This window comes from Caloenas nicobarica, chromosome 14, assembly GCF_036013445.1.
Source record: "Caloenas nicobarica isolate bCalNic1 chromosome 14, bCalNic1.hap1, whole genome shotgun sequence".
Lineage (NCBI taxonomy): Eukaryota > Metazoa > Chordata > Aves > Columbiformes > Columbidae > Caloenas > Caloenas nicobarica.
Window position 1 is genome coordinate 949608 of NC_088258.1, and position 18226 is coordinate 967833.

At 54.9% G+C, this 18226-nt stretch overlaps 1 protein-coding gene across 2 annotated transcripts in view; it reads right to left on the reverse strand.

The window, feature by feature from the left end:
• The window catches only part of PRKCB (protein kinase C beta), a 106063-nt gene extending 89975 nt beyond the window's left edge, over window positions 1-16088 (reverse strand). For both annotated transcript variants that reach the window (XM_065644485.1, XM_065644484.1), the window contains exons 1-2: window positions 15860-16088; window positions 15566-15597 (exon numbers count right to left, since the gene is read on the reverse strand). In XM_065644485.1, the coding sequence (XP_065500557.1) occupies window positions 15566-15597; window positions 15860-16029 (202 nt within the window). In that variant the 5' untranslated portion in view covers window positions 16030-16088. The remainder of the gene's footprint in view (window positions 1-15565; window positions 15598-15859) is intronic.
• Window positions 16089-18226: the final 2138 nt, after the last annotated feature.

Below are 18226 nucleotides of genomic sequence, written 5' to 3' on the forward strand. Positions count from 1 at the left end.
CCTAACACACAAACACCTGACATGTGCAATTTGATCCTTCATTTAAGTCTTTAGGTTTTTTTCAAAGACTGCTCTAAAACCTAAACGGTGAAGAATGAAAACGCAGGTTCTGACCCAATTCTGAGCGCACCGTTGCAGGGAGCAGGGGCTGCATGGCCAGCGTGCAGCCACCGCGGCCTGGGGACAGGGTCCCCGAGCTCCCAGGATGCAGGGGACACCCTGAGCACAGAGGATGCTCCCGGTCCGGCTGCCGCAGCGCAGGGCTCTGCTCAGCGCCCCGGTGCACCGGGACTGCCCCGACAGAGGGACGCGGCCCCTGTCGCACCCAGCGGCACAGAGCGCTGGTGACAAGGGAACATTCACTGGAGCGTCCCACGGTCAAAGTGCTCGCATCGTCCTCCTGCCGGCACCCCAGGAGCTGGGAGGAGCAACGACGCTGCTTTTTGGGGTGCCAGTGGCTCTGGGGGCCCATCCAAAGCACATGAATGCTGCTCATGGGGGTGACCCCTGGGCCATGAACACCCCAGTTCTGCAAACGGACCTTTAGGCAGCTCCTCCCAGGTTACTCCAGCACTCCCGAACCTGAAAGCTCTCCCAGGTCTAGTTCTTTAACTGTCCCGCTAATAATTTTCCTTCCTCTGCCAGTGAGAGAAAGTCATTTACAGGAAATTACTCTATGGTTTCCGTGTTACTTCAGCATAGCCCGACTTACGAAACCTCTGGCGGGGCCAGGGAGCTCTAAGATGCACCCAAGGAAGGGACAGATGCCACTAAAATCATCCTGCCAGCATCTGCCATCTCTTGTCCAGTTCAGCAGTGCCCCCACAAGCCCTGTATTGTAACCCCTAGTCCCACTCCCAGTTGTGGCCGTACAGTGGAGCCCCCAGACTGGTGCTGTCACCAGGCTGCCCTACAGACAGGACCTGCCGGCGGTAATGACACAGACCAGAAAAATAAAGAGTAATGGTCCTCATTTGGGGGGTACCCCATTGGTACCCCCATTTGGGGAGGGGGTGCAGGCTGGGCTGGCCATTTCGAAGGGACAGGCAGCATCACAGCAGCACAGGAGCTTCATGGCAGAAACAAGCGGCATCCTGAACTGCTCCCCGAGCTCGTCCACGTGAAACAGGGTAGTTATCACATCCTTCCTTCCCACTCTGCAAACAGCTGCAAGGCAGCGGTGGGACGTTGTGCGACCGCGCCGCGGAGCCCTGCTCCTCAGATGGGACCCGCGGGACCCGCGCCACGGAGCACAGCAGCGAGGAGCCAGAGGTTCCAGCCAGGCTGCACTGCCGCTGAGCACGAAGCCGACGCTGGACCGGAGCCGCCTAAGCAGGCTGCACCTTCGCGTCCAGCTGTCCCTGCAGAGCACCAGCCCCGCACCGGCTGCCGCTCGCGCCCGCAGCTCAGCCCCGCAGCGCCCGCTGCCCCGCGCTGCTGCCGAGAGGCGGCTGCACACCCCAAACACTAACAGCTGCAAGAACAGAGGAAAAGCTTTTTTTCCCCCCGCCCCCCGCCTGGACAAACTGCCAGCTTCCTCAGCTGTTTCAGCATAGGTTTGCTAGTGTCTCACTGGCCACAAGCACCAGCAGCAACACCGACGCTCCCGGCCAGCTCTGCCGGGGATGCGCACGGCTCCCGCTGCCACCGACGCGAACAGCGATGCTGAGCCAGAAGCCTTCGCAATTAAGCTGTTCATTTTGGTGTAATGGCTTGGCAGGCAGGGCCTGGACAGCAAATAAAACCTGAAAAGGACAAGACCTGAATGGACGATAACCTCATCAAAGGCGAACAGCTGTCCTGAGCGGCAGCCACCTCCTGAAAGCCACTGCAGGGCAATTAGGAGTCCAATGGCCTCCACACCAGTGGAAAGATGAGATAGGAGTTCTTTATTAGACATCCATTGGCCCTCGCTCGTTAGAGGAAAAGCACATCAAAACCAATAGCCAATAAATGCGAATTTAAATGCGAGCAGCAGGGATCCATTTACAGACACCACCGTTACTAAAAAAACCAGGCAATTACGCAGCAACTGCCCCAGCATTTCCAGCACACAGGCACACGCTCCTGAGCACTTCCACGTTTCAGGGTCATGCACCTGCCCCAGAAATTTTATGACTATGTTAAAAGAAACTGTTTGACCCTAGCTCTCCTGAAAGTTCAGTTCTGGCCTTGTAATAAATGGATGGGTAATAACGGCTCCTCAAAAATCATGGGATATTCTAACGGCTGGGAGGTCGTGGTCCTGAGAGCAACCACCCCAAAGCACATGCCCTGAAGGGCCAAGGTGCACACACCTCAGGTCTGGCTAGAACCCACCAGCATTTTTGGTTGCGAACTGTCATTCCTAAAGCCAGAAGCTTTAGCACCCCATACAAGTCAGCAGTGAGCTAACAGCTATTATTTTAGGAGTCTCCATCTGGACCCATTGCGGCATCTTGCAGCTCTAATTTAGGGCACAGGCTGACTCGGAGCCGGCGCCGCTCCCACCGTAGCACAGCGCGGCGTTTCCCGGCCGGCCCCGGTGCTGCCGCAGCTCCCGACCCTGCTCGTCCCGGTGGGGAAACGCAAGCGGCTACAGAAAAGATGAAAAACACCGCCCAAGAACATACGTCCCAAAAACATATTAAAGGCTTGAGTTTCTTTAGAGGGGGGGAAATAGGCTTCCCCATCGCAGGGCAAGGATGGCAGCACTGCCCAACACTTGGCAGCCCTTTGCTTCCCCCTTTGGAAGGGACCAGACTGGCCACGCTTATTCTGAACCCTGAGTGCTGACATACCACTGCTTACTCACGTTATTTTCCTCTTGCTTTTTAAAGAAGTGTTCTTGTTTCACTCTGACATGGTGGAAGAAAAATTACAGGCGGCGATAAGGGGGGAGCTTGCAGCAGAGCTGCAAAGCCTGAAGCACCCGGCTGCACCCGATTCAGGAATAAGATAAGTCGTGGTGCCCCACAGCTCGGAAGGGGCCCCCGCTGCTGCCAGACGGCTCCTGGGGGACAGGGCAGCCTCTCCCCCTGCATCAGAAAAGGCTTGCTGCCTTCAAACCCCCACGGGCTGGGAAAAGGGCTAGGAAAGGGCAAGATGATCAAAACTACAAAGTCGCTTGTGCATGGGGAGTGATGGAGCGGGCTGCAACCCCCCGGCCTGCAGGCGGGACGGATGATGGAGGGCGCCGCAAAGCCACAAAAGCCTGGCTGGCGTCGCAGGGGGGACCGGCTGCTCGCCCCCCCGGGACCAGAGCTGGAGCTGCCAACCGAAGCACCAGCAAGGGCCAAAGAAACGAGACGGGGGTGCTCAGGCCGTGGGACAGCCCCAAGCACTTGCTTGTGCAGGTCACCCTGCAGCCCTGGGGCTGGGACAGCAGCAGAGCCACCAAAGCACGACCCGCGGAGCGTGGAGCTCGTTTTGGTGGCTCTGGAGCGGAGCATCTGCAAGGCAGTTTGCAGGTAACCGCTGGATTCGGTATTCCTTTACAAGAATCACAGCCTTATAATTTCTGCAATTAGGAAGGGAGTTCTTCTACCGTGATCTAAAATAGAAGTTTTTGTCACAAATTACTAGCTTTCACTCCCCTCATACCTGAGCTTAAACCGAAACTTAAATGGAAATTTACAGGAGAATGAGAAAGTGAGTCAGTCTGCCCTTCCCAACAGGCGTTTATTTTCATCCTCTCGGACTCAGTTAATAGTAACACCAGCGAAATTAAGTTTCTTCCAAATTTATAAAACTTGGAACGGGGGAGGCCGTTTCGGAAGGGAACCCCGCCAGGCCACGGGCCACCGCGGCGCTGGGACCTGCCTGGGCTCCGGTCCCCGTCCACGCCAGAGCCCCCAGGCAGGGGGGCTCCCCTCTGTCCCCACCCCGGGGCAGGGGACGTCACATCCCAGCACTGTTGTCCCATTTTCCCTACCCACACACGAGCAACTCTCATGCCAGCTTGGGGAAATGGAAATCTAAAAGATAAAACCCAACTAAAAAGATAAGCCTCTTGCCAAGTAATTTGCTGTTGGGCCAAACTGCAGCCAGGTGAAGGCAGAAGGAACTTTGTCTTCCGAAACGTGGCACATTGAGGCCAAAACAGCTGGAGATTTCCAAAATCCATTTGGGAAAGGAACAGCAAGCACTTGCAGCCAAGCCTTAGATCAAAGACAATCCATCCTCCAGGACGCAGAGCAGGGCGACCCGGGCAGGAATCCCCAGCAGGCTGAGGAGCTGCTCTCCAGCAAAACCAGCCCCAGGCTCTCGGCAGCCCAGCCGAGCAGGGGGTCCCAGGGACCCCCACTTGTCCCGCTCTCCCGAGGACAAACAGCACATCGCTGGAGAGACGGACGCTTCCGCCCCACGGACACCCCAGGGACGGAGCCTTCGGACTCCCACCCTGGCAAAGCCAGCGCCGGCATCCGCTGGACACCACGGAGCCTGGAGCCGCAGCCAAGGCTGCAGAGGTTGGCTTGCTTTTTGCACCGGCAACGCCGAGCATCACCTTGTGCAAGCTGGCAACACAGGCAGAAACAAAAAAAAGTTTCCAGGATGTATTTCAAAGCGCCTTATTTTCAAGTAGCAGCAGAGCTGAGATTCAGAACACATGCTGCAAAGCTGCCTAGCCCAGTACATGTCTCCTGAGCATTCAGGTCAACAGAGGGACTGTTGTTAGAGGGAAAAGAAAGCCTTTCAGGTATATAATAAAGGAGAATTTAATTCTGCTTCAAGGTTGAGAGAAGCAAGCCATTTGTCATGCAGTATTTGATGACAGTGCTTGTCCACGGCCCAGACAAGCGTTCGCTTCCCTTACCGCAGAGCGAGGGCAGCAAACAAAGGAATTCAGACTCCAAACTGCTTGGCACCAAGATAGATATTCATTCGGTTTCAGGGAAGGGAGAAATCTGAACTACAGTCTGAAGTTATTTTAGAAAAATTCTCTACAAGAGTTTAGTACTCAACCAAAATGCAAATCGCTATCACGGTTTCCTAAGCAAATGAGCTATCGTTACATTTTTTCCAGTCCAGCAGCATCTTGCATCTGAAGATGTAACAGCAGCCCTACTGAGCAGCGGCTAATTAAAGCCTTTCCTCCTGCCAAAACCCCAGATTCAGATCCTCTAAATGACCCAGTGAGCGAGACTTTTTCCACCTCGGAAGCCCTGGGAGTCTCTAGGTCAGGAGCTCTGCTCTCGCCACCGCCGCGGCTGCCGTGTCCTTCCCACCGACGGGTCCAGGGCGGAGGGGACGGTACCAGCTCCTCTCCCGCTGCTCCTGGCCGCGCGGTGCCAGAGCAGCTCCCCAGCCAGCATCCCGCCTTCTGCACAAGGTCTGGCTCCAGCAATGGGTGACACGGTGGCAGAAGGCTTCTGGGACAGACCTGCCTCCCAAGGGGACGAGCCCCCCGGCCAGAGGCGTGGAGATGCGGATGGCTGGGGCAGGGAGAACCCTCAGAAGCCAACCCCGAAATCAGCTTCTCGGCTGCCACCAAGGTCACTTTGCTTCACCCAGGAGAATAACTCGCTGTTACAGACCTAAAAGCCTCATTTCCAGAAGACTCCGGCCCCGAGGCATCTCTCTGTCAAAGACAAACGAATCGGACAAATTTGGAAGTTAATGGACTGAGCCGTTGGAGACAGTCCTGAGGATCACACGGATGTGAATCGGTGCGGTTTTACAGCCATTCCTGGGGCAGAAAGCAGCAGGATCTCCCGTGATGTGCTGGGGGGGCAGGTGGGCAGCAGAAACATCGGCTCGGCCCTGCTGCCCCCTTGCTGGCAGGGACGGCCCCTCTCGGCAGCTCTGCCACCCTCAGCATTACAGCTGCTCCGTGAGAGGCACTTCGCTCTGATCAGACCCCCAGCCAGCAAGTAATAAAACTCTTCCAAAACCAAGCGAATCCCGGGATGCTGATAACCCCTCCTGTGAAGGCTGTTTTCCCAAAGCAGCCCATACGAAGGCTGAAGCAGGCGACAAAAAAACAAAGCCTGTACCAAAGCTAATCTCCATCCTGACAACGTCGCAAAGGCTGCTCCGCAGCAAAAATGGTGCCAGGCTCTGGGGAGTCTAGAAATACCCATTTGGGGGATTACTTCAAGCTGTGCATAAGTCTTCTGCTCCTTGGTGGGGAAGATGCATCTGTCTCACAGCCCAGGGACACAAGTTGCACCGTTTTTCTCACCCAGGCAATCCTCCTCCTCTTGGCTACTCTAGGTTAGTGGCAAGTTATGGAGCATTTCCAAATATTTTTCCTAAGCCAAGCTAAAGTTGAAGTATTTAGTGTAACGAATGCAAAGAAAGAAAAAAACCTAAAAACAAATTACTCAGCTTCTTGGGGTAGGCACAGCATTAACAATCTTGACAAGCACCATCATTTTGCTTACAAGGCAAGTGTTAATGGTCCTCGCCAAGTAAAACAGGGACGTAATGATCTCTGAATCAGCCTCTCTCCAAACCACTGCACTGATGAAGGCAACAGATCTGGAGACACGGTAAATAATGACTTTGCACTGCGTCAGGAGCTAATCCACTCAGTGATGCAAATTAAATTCGTGGGCCACTTCCCCCTCACTCCAGCTTCTTACTGGTATTATAAAAGAATCTTCGTACTGACGACTCCTGACTTCATAGCTACATCACTGAGCAAAGGTGCATCAAGCCATTCAGGAGAGCCAAGACGACTCTCACTCCTCTTCACAACCTCACTTTCTCATTCTTCTGCTATAATTGGAAATCATGAAAATGCATTTGTTCATGTGCTAAGAGTGTCAACTATTAAATGTGCTTGCTGTTCAGACTGTCAGAATAAAGGTATTTAACTGTTCTCTCCAAAGGTGAAGCTATTACTGTTGCATCCTTTCACATGGCAACAGGAGACGGGGAGGAAAGTACTGGCACAATCAGCTAAAACACACCCGCGTCACAGCGGGAGGAAGAAGAGGAGCGGCTGAAGGCTGAGACTGAGGCATCAGCACCTTTTTTAGCTTCCCCGCTGCTGACTAAATATCAAATGTAGGAAGATCAGAACTACACGAGACTGAAGTTTTTCTACAGTAGCCAAGCGATAGCAGAGGCAGAACCGCTTCAAGCAGTCATGGCCCCCAGACTGGCATTGTCCCCAGCGCCCCCGGCCACGGCCCCAGACCCGCGCGGTCCCCCGGCCCCCCACACGTGCCCACTGCAGCCGCCAGCACCAGCGGCCACGGGCCCTGCTCCAGCCCAGCCGCTCCCAGGAGCTCTCCGCAGAGCCACTCGTTTCCCCAACCATCCCTCCAAAAATATTCACCTGTTCCTTCTCTTGGAGCTGGGAGGATTTAGTTGCTCAGAAGATTGCTCTGGGGAGTGAGCACTCCCACCCAACAGGGAAAGCCTGCTGTACACCGACCCTCTGAAAGAAACACAGATGTAACCGGCTGCAAAAGACCCGATTTAAGGGGAATTGTACCATAACGAGTCTCAGGTTTGCAAGCCCAGTAACTTGCGTGTACTGGAGCCTACTGATATTGGGTCTTCCGGCAGGCACTGCCTGTCCAGCCGGGATTAGCGGTCAGTATATTCTGCTTGTCATATTCAACAAGATGTATAAATCTGGCACAAAAGCAAGACCAAATATGGAAGCAAATCATTTAAACCAATAAGATGCAACTCAAATGCATTAGATATTCAGCAATTAATGCACATCAGCTGGGGCAGGAAGCCTCGTGCTCCTGTGCTACACAATTTGAATTCTGAAAGCTGGAGGTTGATGAGGTTACAGGTGTTCACCCCAAACACCTGCTGATTCAAGTATCATGCTAGAACTGCCTTTTTGTGGTGTTGTTATTCACACGATGGGAAGAACAGGACAGCTATAAACAGCTGGGGAAGTCAACCCAAACCCCTCAGCAGCAGGCAGCTTGAGCAGAGCCACCATTCTGCCTCGGGCCGGCTCTGAGCGCAGAGCTGGGCACCAGCGCGCCCGTCCCCTCGCCCCGCAGCATCCCCGCTCCCCGGCACACAGCGCAGGGACCCGGGCGTGCCGGAGAAGCAGCAAGGGAAGGAATCACGTCTTCGTCTAACCAGCGTTTATCAGCAGGTCCCAGCACGGCAGCGAGCGCCACAGCCCGCGCTGCCCGGCCTTGGCCGGCTCCCAGCACCAGAGGCGCGCGGTAAACAAGAAGAGAAAGCCCTGGCTTCCGGGGACCTCTTCTGAGGAAGATGGTGACGAGTCCTATTCCAGTTTGCAAGGAGCACTAAGCTGCTGCCGCCACGGCCGCGGGGAGCCGTCCTGAAGCGATTCCCAGGCTGCAGACCAGCAGGCAGAGCCCGTGGCTGCCAGCAGATGCTGAGCAGCAGTAGCTTCATCTGGACGGCGATGCTGCGGGAGCAGAGCTGCCGCGTTCCATGAAACGCATTTCCCTTTACAGGGAACCAGCATCAGCTGTTGGAAGTGATGGTGAGGACCAAACCACTGCGTGAAGCGGGACCCTGTAAGGACTCATCATGCTTCGCATATTAAATAATCCTGAACAGGAAAAAAAGGACTGCTGCTTGCAAGTTTTAATTATACAGAATTCAGGTGGCCTACCCATAAAGAGGGCATTTTAATTTATTTTATTCTTCCAGTGGAGGCTGGTCTAAGAACAGGACAGATAAATCACTCACAGCTTAAGGTAATCACAACAGAGAGCACGGTGGTGCTGACACAAACCAGCCGTGAACGGCAGAAACGCCCTGTCCTCGCGGCACAGCCCGCGCCAGCCCCGGCAGCACCGCAGGGCCGGGCACCCCCAGGGCCGGGCACCCCCAGTTCCTGCTGCTCCCCCGGGAAGAGAAGGGTTTTGCTCGCCCCCCTTCTCACCAGCTGCAAACCCGCAGGAGCGTTTCTCACGGGGCAAGGGCTGTTGGAGGCAACAGCCTCCAGCCACCCCTCTGTGCACAGCACTGGGGCCGACTGGGACTGAACACAGAAAAGCCAAACCAGCGACCTCGGAACGGTCCTTCCCGTCCCGGCGACGCCAGCCGAGCGCGCGGCCGCCTCTGCCTCGCTCAGCATCGGTGCAGCTCTGCGAGGAGCAGCTCGGGGCCGGGAGCGCTGCCTTCCAGAGGAACCACAGCACAGCTCCTGCTGGGAATCGCCGCTGCTTCCTACCACGCGTTTGGCTGCTGCGGAGCACCACACAACCGGAGCTTTCTTCTTGTCTCCCCCACCCCTCCTGTGGTTTTGTGGAAAAACTGACTTCCCCACGACGGCTGCGCCAGGCTGGCAGGACGGGGCCAGCCAGGGTCAAGTCTGTCCCGGTGAGAGCCCCTTCTCTGCTGTGCTTGGGAGCACCCCCTAACGCTCATCCCCATTTTCACCTTCATCCCTTGGGTCACTGTCTGGAGGATGACAGCAATTACCGTGCCCATTTTACATCCCAGCTGGCACTACCGGCTCTCTGCGCCAAGGGACTCCTGGCCAAGGCACAGTGGCCACCAGCACCAGCGCAGCCCTGGCCGCCGGGATGGTGGCGTTGGCTGGGAGTGGGGAAGCAGCAGCCCACGGCAAAACCCAAGGGACAGCCCTTGTTTCCTATTGCACTCGTGCCTCTGTTGAGATACGAGATCTGAGCGCGATGCCTCACTCCAGGAGTCCTTGCAGGGGACCTGACCGAGCAGCACGGCGGCTCTGGTTCCACCAAGAGTTTCTGCTAAAACTCAAGGTATGGGACAACACCAGCCCAGGGGTTGAACAAGTCCTTGGTTGCGCTTTGCTTCCTACAGCATCATTTGAAAAGCCTGGAGGGTCTCTGGGGCACTCGACGCTCTCTGCTCCCTGCTCCCCAGCTCTCAGGGACAGCGTGCACACCCCGCACATCGCTCGCCGGCACAGCGACAGGCACTCATGCTGGCAACACACAAAGCAACACCACAACACAGCAACAGAAACCCAAGGCTGCATCCTGGATAACTGCACAAGGACTCCTGCTTTTCTGTGTTTCTATTCCCTTTTTCAAAGGGCTTGTTCCCAGCAATCTGTCATGGATTGCGGCTCTTGCAGAACACAAGGAACACGCTGCCCGAAGGACCTACGGTTACCCCTCTCCTGCAGGGAGCTTCTTACTCACCTTTTCTAAATGGCTCTAATTTATGGACTTTCAGAATAATGATTCATGAAGCTGCACTAGAGGAATTAGTGGCACAGCGTTGCAAACGCCCTCCGCCACCGCTCCGTCCTTCCTGCCGGAGCCTCCCCGCACACGCACAGAGGCGAGCAGCCCACGGGCAGAGCCTGGCAGGCCCGCAGCTCTGTCTGTGTTAATGTGCAGCACTAATCCTCTGCACAGCTGGCTTCTGCAGGAAAAATCCACCCAAACATTTCTCTTGGGCAAAATCCCATCCCACCCACCGCTACAAGCGTCCCTTCTCCTTCGAGTCAGAGCAGGGGATGGCACTTGAACACTGCCCTTCTGACTGCACGCTTTTAAATGACGTGTTCCAAGCAGTTCTGCCCTGACCCTACATTATGGGCATAGCTAGAAGTTAATTTCTTAGTCACTGTGTCACTGTGATCATGCAACTTATTTGCTGATAAATCAGAAGGGGGACTGGGTGGCACCAACGAAAGTCTCAAGCATTTTTAGATTTTTGCCTTTCCAAATGTGGCCAGAAGAACGAGGAGCCGTGCTTGCTGCTTGGGAGGGCAGAGCCCACCGGAGGCGCTTGTGCAGCTCCTCCAGCTTGAGTTTCTGGAGAAAACCCCATCAGTTAACAGAATTTGCACCAAGTTTTGAGAGCAGATTCAACCCCACCTCCTGTTTGGTACCAGACGTCAAACCCTCAAGGTCTTGCTCTGTTTTGCAGCCCCAGCATCTGCTGCTGCGTCCGCCCACAACAGACTGCTCGTGCAAGGATGCTCCACACACCTCCCAGGAGCCCGTGTGCTGCGGGAACGTGCCGGATCACAAGCGCGTGAGCTAACAGACACACAGAAACGCCTGTGCTGTTTGCTGAAGAGTCTCCTTAGAGACAGCCCAGGCATTAAATTCCCCTGGAAGACTCAACACCCGCAGAATAATCGCAGCAGAGGCTCATATACCGGGGTGGTTTAAACTCTGCAGTGGAGTCACAGATAACAGACACCAACCAGGTGTGACGTGAACTCTCCTGTCACCCCCAAAGCAGGTGAACCCCCCGGCCCAGCTCCAACACCCTCTGCCCGGCCTCCTGTTGCTGACGCTGGCCGGTCACAGACACCCTGGGAGGGAAGCAGACCACCTCGGTACCCAAGTCTGAGATTATTTCAGGATGACAGCTATCTCAGGAGATAAGACAGAAAAATCTACCATGCTAACTGCAAAGGGGGAGGGAAAAGAGAAACCACTTCCACTGAGAAACTCAAGCGAACCCCCTTCTGCTCTGTAAGGAGACACTAACGGGGCTTCACGTGTCGCTGCTGAACCCAACAGCCACGGACCCTGCGCTGCAAGCGCTTCTGCAGGTCCAGGTTTCCTTCCACACCAGATCTCCTGCCCTGGCTGCTCTTCTGAACCGCAGGGATCTGGTGCAGGGAGGAGCAGGATCAGGGAAACCAGCTCAGGCTTCAGTCTACTCTGCGGAGACTTGATCCTTCCACTAAAACACGAACAGGCACATCCTCCCGTTTTCCCTGTCAACTCTGGTTTTACTAACAGTTCTGCAGAACCACAGAGCACCTGGACCAGCCCGAGTTCCCCTTTCTGTCTGTCCCTGCTCCAGGCGCTGCCCCGGCGGCAACGTTGAGAATTGTATCACCGCTACAAGGCGCACAAAACCCCTCCAAAATCATGTCTCCAATTTCTGCAGCATTATATAATTAGCATCATTTGTGTCGCAAACGTAATTGCAGTAACATTTTTAATTAGTCTATTTGAACACTAACATTTCTCCAGTGCGCATATGTTGACACGAAATTACTGGGTTTGAGGCAACTCCGAATGATTGGAGTTTGTTTTGCTTTTGTGTCTCACTTGCTTAACACAGCCAACAAGAGCGCGCGCGGGATGAAGTTAATGGCGACAACCCAGCGGCCGTCGCTGCAGCGCAGCCCCAGCTGACGGGTTTCGCTTCCGTCTGGAGGGCACGGGGGGAAGGAAGGGTGGGTTTGCAGGCCGATAGCAAGAGAGAAATAGTTGCTTGAAAGGTAAGGCCTGCCTGATATTTTTCCAGCTGCTTAGTTTGGGTATCAAAGGTTGAACTGTGAAAACACACAACAAAACGAGAGCACTGGATTTGGAAGATGGGGAGAAGAAAACCTGGAAGAAGGAATTGTGTTTGGTATGAAGTTTGGCAAGAGATTAAATCTGAAGAGTATCTTTGCTTACTGAGTCATAACCAGGGATAAGAAGTAAACATTTTGCCCAGAAAAGTTACTGCCTGAGATCTAAGCATCCATTACTAGATGATGCTTTCATTTTTTCCCTTCTCCTCTTAAGGCATCAAGATTCTTCTTTCCAAGATCTTTTCTGCTCACTCTATACACGTGAAAGCAGTACCAGACGCAGGTTATTTTTTGCTGCGAAGCGAGAATCGCGTTCCGCGGCTCTTCCCCTGTGCGTGAGCAGCTCCCCCCCAGCCCCGAGCACGGCCCGGCCACGGCCACGCGGCTCCAGCTGAAACAAAGCCAGGTCCCAGCGAGGTGCCCCCTCCCGCCCCCTCCAACACGGCCCGGGCCCTGATCTGCAGAGGCACCGACAGCTGCCTGGGCAATGGGAGAAAATGCCCCACGGATGGCAAGGAGGGAACATGAGCAGAAAAGATGAAGAGAAAGCTGCCAGTTCCCAGAAGTGGCACATTCTGAGAATAAAACCAAGAGTTTCTCTCTCGACAGCTTTCAAACCAGTTCCCTTTCCTTTACCCACCCTCAAGGCATTCAAGTTAGGAGAACCAAGAGCACAAAGCCACCGGCTGCAGCCCAGCCCCATGTCATTCCTACCAAGAGAGCCTGCAGCTAGAGATGCTGCTCTCTCCCTCCTCGCGTATTCCCTGCTAATGGTATCAGAGAGATGGATCTTGAAACCCAGGAAGGGGGAACACGTACATCCCTTGCTCTTTGTTATTCATGAGTTCACATGAGAGCTCGCACACCTTCCCGCTACACCAGACCATGAGAACAGGGCCAGAAAGCCCCTCTGTGCCACCTCCTGCTGCCCGGCACAGAAACTGTTCTGGCTCTGGAAAAAGACCCAGGAAGCCTTCAGATGTACACAAGGATAAGAAGGAGATTGTATACAAGGATAAGAAAGAGATTAGCAAGCAATTAAGTGGCATTTGTGGTATCCATTAGTATTTCAAGCTATAAAGACTCAGTTTCTGCTAGCTTCCTGCCAAAAGTCACAAGTAATGAGCTAATTAACAATCTAATTATTGCAAGTGCCCTAGAAAGAAATCAGGGCACAGGTGAAAACCTACTTGAAGCAAGCAGAGCAGTAGGAACAAGCCAGACCTGTGCCTTCGCTACATTTCCAGCCATCCCCGCTGAACAACAGGATCAAATAGTTGGGAAAGTTGTTAAGTTGAATTAAAGCCACATTTAGTAAAGGGAGCGCTAAACACTACAATAAAACCTTCCTGCAAGCCCTGCAAAGCTGAAGAAAAAGAAGCCTTAAACAAAAGCCAGCCCTGAGGTGTTTTCCTTCCATGTAAATAAAATTTATTTACCAAGTCAAACAGCATCTGCAGCACAACGTGTGGGGCACAAACCGCACCTGCGGTTCTTCCTGCAAAAATCCACAGAAGATCACTGATTTTTAGGAAGGTATTGGAGGTAAAAATTGGTCTGTTCTACACACCACCACCTGCAAAATTTCCTGTTGCAATACAGTAACGCGGTTTTCATGTCTGTAGTACCAGAATAACCTGGAAAGTGGTTTCCTAAGGCAGAAAGGTGTGTTACAGAGCAGTGAGGCACCTCTGGGGATGTCACTGAGCACAGCGTGCCACTGGGACTCTACTGGTGTCACTGCAGCCTCCCAAGCGCTCCGGCTCCAGGACAGGACTGCTCTGCTTGACAGCCGCCCTCCCCGTCCGGAGGCCAATTGCTCTGCATTAGCAAGTCTGAGACCACCTTCATGGGCGCCATTTACTGACCTCCCACTGAAGACTGATTTAATACTGATTTAAACCCGTTAAGAATAAAGCCTGAAGCAAGTGCACAATTACAGTTTTGGACAATAGTTCCTAACGGCTGGAAGAGAGACTTGAAAAGGCTCGAATTATCCGCTACTGAATGCTATAGGTAGAACTGAGCAAAGCACTAGAAATGACACAGAAAACCCTGCCCCACCAGCAGATGATCCCCTTCAAATTTCAGGGGCTGTGTGTTTGCACAAATACACCCGGCATGATGCTGCCTGCACCATAAGTGAAGCCAGAGAAACAACGGGTGAGTAAACCTGGGAAAACACACAATATGAGAGACGAGCTGCACAAAACTCTGAGTAACACGACTTAACTGCCCATGTATGAAACCTCAAGTACCAGGGGAAGCTGTGACCTTGAGTAACACCACTAGCACATGTTTTAGTCTCCACATCTGCCTTCCTCTGCTTGCCAACACCAGCCCAGGCCTTTAGGTGGGGGTTTGGAAGGCAGATGCTTTTGGTATTTTGCAGTTACACTCTTAAGTGTTAAGGATGAACAGCGGTGACATTCAGATTGGGCTACACTTAACACTGCTTGTACAAGTGTCTGCAGAGATGCTCCTGAGAGCAGCCAAGACAAAGCCCTCCCACCTGCACCCACCGCGGCACCTCCGGGTTGGATCCTGTGCCACGCGGTCACCCGGGGGGCTGCTCTCTGCTTCAGACACAAAGGCTGCCAAGCCGAGCTGTCCTTGAGATATTAGAGCTATGCAGATGTTTAATTTGCATGCAAGATACCTCAACTTGGGATTCAGCCACCTGCCAAAACAAAACTCTGCCCAAATATTCCTAAGAGCAAAATTTCACTGCCAGCACCTGCCCTGTTTGAATCCCAGGCCCAGACTTTAACCTCCCACAGGTGTGACCCACACCATCATGGCCAGAATTAGCCAGCTAGCTGCAAGCAACCTGCAGTTACCTAAAAGAGCACAGAGCAACCCAGTAAAACCCAGTTAATTCATCCTCGTCTCCTGGGGGAATATCATAAATCCCTGACGAGCCCCTCCAGAATCCCAGCATTATCAGAACAAAGAATTCTAGTTGTAGTAACCCAGAAGCTATCGCAGCATATTTTGTTATAGAGCCTCATTTTTCCCCAGCAACACAACTAAGCCATTCAAGTTCCTCCAGGCTGCACAGTTACAGCACTGGACTGCCACCAAGCCAGCGTGCAGCCTGTTTGCCATTAAAACACATGTTTTCATGTAAAGCACGTTAAAAACAATAAACTTCCCTCTGCCTTTTCCGGGGGGATTTATCTGAAGTCTTGCGCGCTTATCTGTGGTAAGGAAACCCGACCGGCTTAAAAGCACCATCCACTTGCTCAGTAGCTGAAAAAAAATGACTAAGCTGCTTCCCCGGCCTGGGCACGGCGGTTCCCGCGGGGATGCTGCGCCGGTACCCGCCCCTCACCCCGGCCCCCCCGGCAGCGCGACACTCACCTTGGCACTGGAAGCCCTGCTTGCCGAAGCCCCTGCGGAGAGAGAGGCGGCGTGAGACACCGGCCCCGGAACGACCCTGCCCGGCGCCGCCGGCGGGAAAGGGCGGGGGGGCCCGGGAAAGCGGGCACCGGGGGTGCACCGGCGGGGAGGAGGGCAGGCGGGCCGGGAGGGGGTGTCCGGGGGCGCAGTGCCGCCGGACTGGGGTCCCGCCGGGCCGAGTCGTGTGTCCCGGAGCGGGTGAAGCGGGGTCCCGGGGGTGGCGGTGCCGGGGACTCGGGGCGGGGGGCCGCTCACCAGATGAAGTCGGTGCAGTGGCTGCAGAAGGTGGGCTGCTTGAAGAACCGCGCCGTGAACTTGTGGTTCTTCACCTCGTGCACGTTCTTCTGCCGCAGGGCGCCCTTACGGGCGAAGCGCACCGGGCCCTCCTCGCCCTCGGGGCCCGGAGCCGCCGGCGGCTCGGCCATGCTGTGCGCGGGCTGCCGGCCGGCGGCTCGGCGCGGTCCGCTCTGGCTCGGCTCGGCGCGGTTCGGCTCGGCGCGGTCCGTCCGCTGCAGCTGCGGCCGGGGCTCGGCTGCGCGCGGCACCGCTGTCCGCAGCTGGCGGGAGGAACCGGCACACGCCCGGCGCCGCCCCGCCCCCTCATCTGCATAGAGATCCCCGCCCCCTCATCTGCATAGAGAGCCCCGCCCCCCGCTCGCGCCGCTCGGCAACAGCCCCGCCCCGCTGCTTCGGCATGCTGATTTGCATAGCACCGGGCGGGGGCGGGGCCGAGAGATGCTCCGCCCACGGGTCTCATTTGCATACAGCACCTGCATCCCCGCGCCGAGGCTGCCCCGGGGACCGGCAGCGTGCGGGCAGGGGTGCGGGCAGCGTGCGGGCAGCGGTGCGGGCAGCGTGCGGGCAGGGTGCGGGCAGGGTGCGGGCAGGGTGCGGGCAGGGGTGCGGGCAGGGTGCGGGCAGGGTGCGGGCAGCGTGCGGGCAGGGGTGCGGGCAGGGGTGCGGGCAGCGGTGCGGGCAGCGGTGCGGGCAGGGGTGCGGACAGGGTGCAGGCAGCGTGCGGGCAGCGGCTCCCATGCCAGCACCAGCGGGAGCCCCGCTCGCCCCAGGCCAGCACCAGGGCAGGGACACCGTCCTCTCCTCTTGTCACTGCCATCCAGGCAGGTGGGGTGGGGGGGACGACTAGGAGTCAGTGAGAAGTGGGTAACTGATAATAATGGTGGTAATAATAACAGTTTAAAAAAAATAAACAGAAAAAATAAACAAACAAACAAAAAACCAAAACAAAACAAAAAAACCACCAGGGCAATCCTGTCTTCAGGTCAGTCAGGGGGGCACCTGCGCTGAATGGAAAATGCTCACTGCAGGGCTGGCAGTGGGAATGATGGTTTTTCCCAAACTACCTGAGGAGTCTGAGGCTTCCCAGTGTTAAGGCCAAAATTATTTTGCTCCACCGCAGTTTTCTGTACAACGCAGGTCAGCAGCAGCAGCAGTAACTCAGAGGGATCCAGGCTGGAGCACCAGCCAGGGCAGGGGGTGGCGGGGCTCGGGGGAGCGGGAGCGCAGCCACCAGCAGCCTGGGCAGGGCCATCGGCCTGGGGCAGGACAGGGCTCACACAACAGCACAAGAGATGCAAATCCAACCAGCTCAGAGGTCCTCTCAGAATCTTGGGGTTTTTTTAACTTACAGTTCCAATAATGACCTTTTTTTTTCACCCAGTTCACTGGAAACACCTCAGCTGACAAGCATGGAGGAGTTTTCAAACCACATTTTCCATTCAGCTTTCTTGCTGGCTGCTGGCATTCACGGACACTGAAAATTGGATCTGTCAGCCTCCTCCTCCAACATCCAGGTCTCCCTGTGCCAGCCCAGTGCTGCATCGTGCCTGGCCTGGGAGCTTTGGAGATGAAAATTCAAATCAAAACAGGAGACAACTTTAACTGAAACATAATCGTGAAAATATTTCTGTGAACAACAAGTCTTTCTAAAATCTCAGCTGCAGGATTTAATTCTGGCTCTGCAGCCACGTGATCATTTTCTTTCTGTGTCCCAAGACCATCCCGGCTCCCCTGTGATCCAGCCCTCCATCCTACGAGCTCTTTCTCTGAAGAATGCCCCTCCAGCTCTGTGGAATTAAACGCCCAGGAGACTTACCAGAAATAGGCCCAGAGCTGTTATTATGCGGCTGCTTTGAAAGGTTCATTACAATAATAAAGCGTAGCTGACCTGTCCTGCTGCTGTCGGCTTTCCATAAACAGACAGGCTTGTTACTAACACCCCGCACCCTGGGATTTTAATGCTAAGAAGGAGAAATAAATTGCAGGCATCCCTCCTCGTGCTGTGCTTGTGTGGTGAGGAAATGAAGGGGAACCTTCCCGAGGCCCCCGCGGCGTGCGGGGAGAGCGGGGGCCGGGGTGCGTGTTCCCCCGTCACCGTCCCCATCCCCGTGCTGCGGGGCGGCTTCTGCCCGGGGGTGAGCCCCTATTCACTGCTGCTTTGCACATAGAAATCTGCGCCACGGAAATAACTCCTTCTGCATGCGAAGGAATGAGAGTAATAATGAAAATAATAACGGGTCATTTTGATTCCTTTCCTGTGTACTTTTGCGAAGGAAAGTGGTGTATTACCCTAAGTGCATGCTGCACTTTACATGTAGCTACGCT